Below are 1842 nucleotides of genomic sequence, written 5' to 3'. Positions count from 1 at the left end.
TGGTGGGCTGGCCGGCGCGGCGGGAGGAGGCACCTGGCGGGCTGCGGCCGCGGTCGCCCCACCTGGCGGCAGGAAGCCACTTGTGCTCTGATGTCTGCGCCGGCCCGGCGGGCGGCGTGGCAGCCGGCTCAGAGGTATTCCTGGAGAAAGTGCAGCAGCGTCACCTCGTAGTGCTCGCCCGACTCCGGGCAGCGGATGCTGTGTCTCTCGTTGGGGTAGATCTGCGGGGAGAGTGGGCGGGGCTGGGCGCCGCGGCTGGCCACGGGGCAGTTCGAGTCCCACCCCGGCTGACGCGCGGGGTGACTCTGGGCCACTCTCGGACATGGAGTGAGCCTGGACCCCGAGACCCTTCAGGGAGTTCCGTCACGAGGCTTACGGATGCTGCTGCTTATGCACCTGTGAGCGCAAGCAAGACACTTCTGCCTCCCGCCTCCGTCCCCAACCTGCAGAGGTGTGACAAGCCCTCTCCGCGAGAGGCAGCTCCATCTCAAGAGGTCTGGAGCCTCACCCTGAGCCGCCTGTTTTACCCAAAGCTGTCCCTGGGTCCGTTAAGCACGCCCTCTCCCGCCCCCTGGGGATCAGGCTGTGGGGTCTGTGACCCTGAGCCACCTGGCCTCCGTGCCAGGAACCCAGGGCAAAGCCTTCCCCCAGGTACTGCTGGGCACCCCCCCAGAGCTAGCACCCCACTGCCCCCCAGGGGCCGGCGAGAGGCATGAACCTGCCCAGGCGCTCCCAAGGATCCCTGGGGCTGGCAGGCAGGGATGGCCTGGCTCCTTCCTCCTACCTGGGACATCCCCTCCCACCCTGGCCCGTCGCCCTGAGAACACGCTGCACCATCCACTGGCCTCCCCTCCACCTTTGCCTTCTGGACCCACCCCTGGAAGAATCTTATGCTTGAGGACACTGCCCCCAGCTGAGCCCACTGCAAGGCCCTGCTGACTGGAGATCAAGAGTGCCCTCCAGGCCCTGTGCCCTGCCACCTTGTGGGGTCCGCTGCTTCCCAGCCTGGGTGTTAGCTCTGCCTGGGAGGCTATGCTCCCCCACTGTGGCATCTGCACACACGTGCCAACACCCTCATGCCGCCCTGTCCTGGCTGCTTGGCTAATTCTTCCTCCCCCTGGGCTGGGAGAGCAGAGGGGGGGTTTGTCTGGCTCCTTTGAGCTCCCAAACCCCAGCCCAGAGCCTGGTGCGCAACAGAGGCAATCTGTGAACAGGGCGGGGGCTGCCAGATGCCCGCCCGCTGCTTCAGTGTGCTTGGGGGAGTGTGTCCCAGCTGGCCCAAGTGGCACCTGACTCTCACCCCTGATGGCTGTCTCCTCACCTGGCCTGGGCCCACCCTGCGTGCTGAATGTTTTCCCTGGAAGAACTCGCCGGGGCCTCACAGCCTCCCAAGAGACAGGGGCGTCACGCCCACTTCACAGATGCCACCTGAGGCCTGGGGCTGGATGCTGTTCCAGCCACCTTCCAGCCCTGCCCTTCCTCCAGACAGGGCTGTTGGGGGGGAGGGGCCGCCAAGGCCAGCTCTTGCCCCACAGGCCACCCTCCTTCCTCCTGCCTGGCCTCTCCGTGCCCCTGCTCTGTGGAATGGCAACAGGAGGCAGAAAGACCCCGCAGTGTTGCCATGCAGTGACACCCCTTCCCCTCCCCTCCTAGACTTCCCGAGTCTCCTGCACGGACACCTGACTATGGACTGCATGTCCCACTATCCCCCAAGGGCCCTATCTGCAGGCCAGCTGGAGGCAGGGCCAAACGGGAAGCAGCACAGCTCACGGCCCACCTCCCATCACCCTGGGAATGGACTCCAGCTGACGCCCTGTACCCCTCTCCAGCAGAAGTCACACC

At 66.2% G+C, this 1842-nt stretch overlaps 1 protein-coding gene across 1 annotated transcript in view; it reads right to left on the bottom strand.

The window, feature by feature from the left end:
• Window positions 1-74: 74 nt before the first annotated feature.
• Window positions 75-1842, bottom strand: part of DPP9 (dipeptidyl peptidase 9) — a 39331-nt gene continuing 37563 nt past the window's right edge. The window contains exon 20 of the mRNA XM_008072385.1: window positions 75-221. Coding sequence (XP_008070576.1) covers window positions 129-221 — 93 coding nt within the window. The 3' untranslated portion in view covers window positions 75-128. The remainder of the gene's footprint in view (window positions 222-1842) is intronic.

The sequence above is a fragment of the Carlito syrichta genome, unplaced genomic scaffold (assembly GCF_000164805.1).
Source record: "Carlito syrichta isolate Samal-C Ts95f unplaced genomic scaffold, Tarsius_syrichta-2.0.1 Scaffold115575, whole genome shotgun sequence".
In the NCBI taxonomy this organism is placed as follows: Eukaryota; Metazoa; Chordata; class Mammalia; order Primates; family Tarsiidae; genus Carlito; species Carlito syrichta.
Note: the sequence above shows the minus strand (reverse complement) of the source record. Positions and strands in the feature narration are given on the sequence as shown.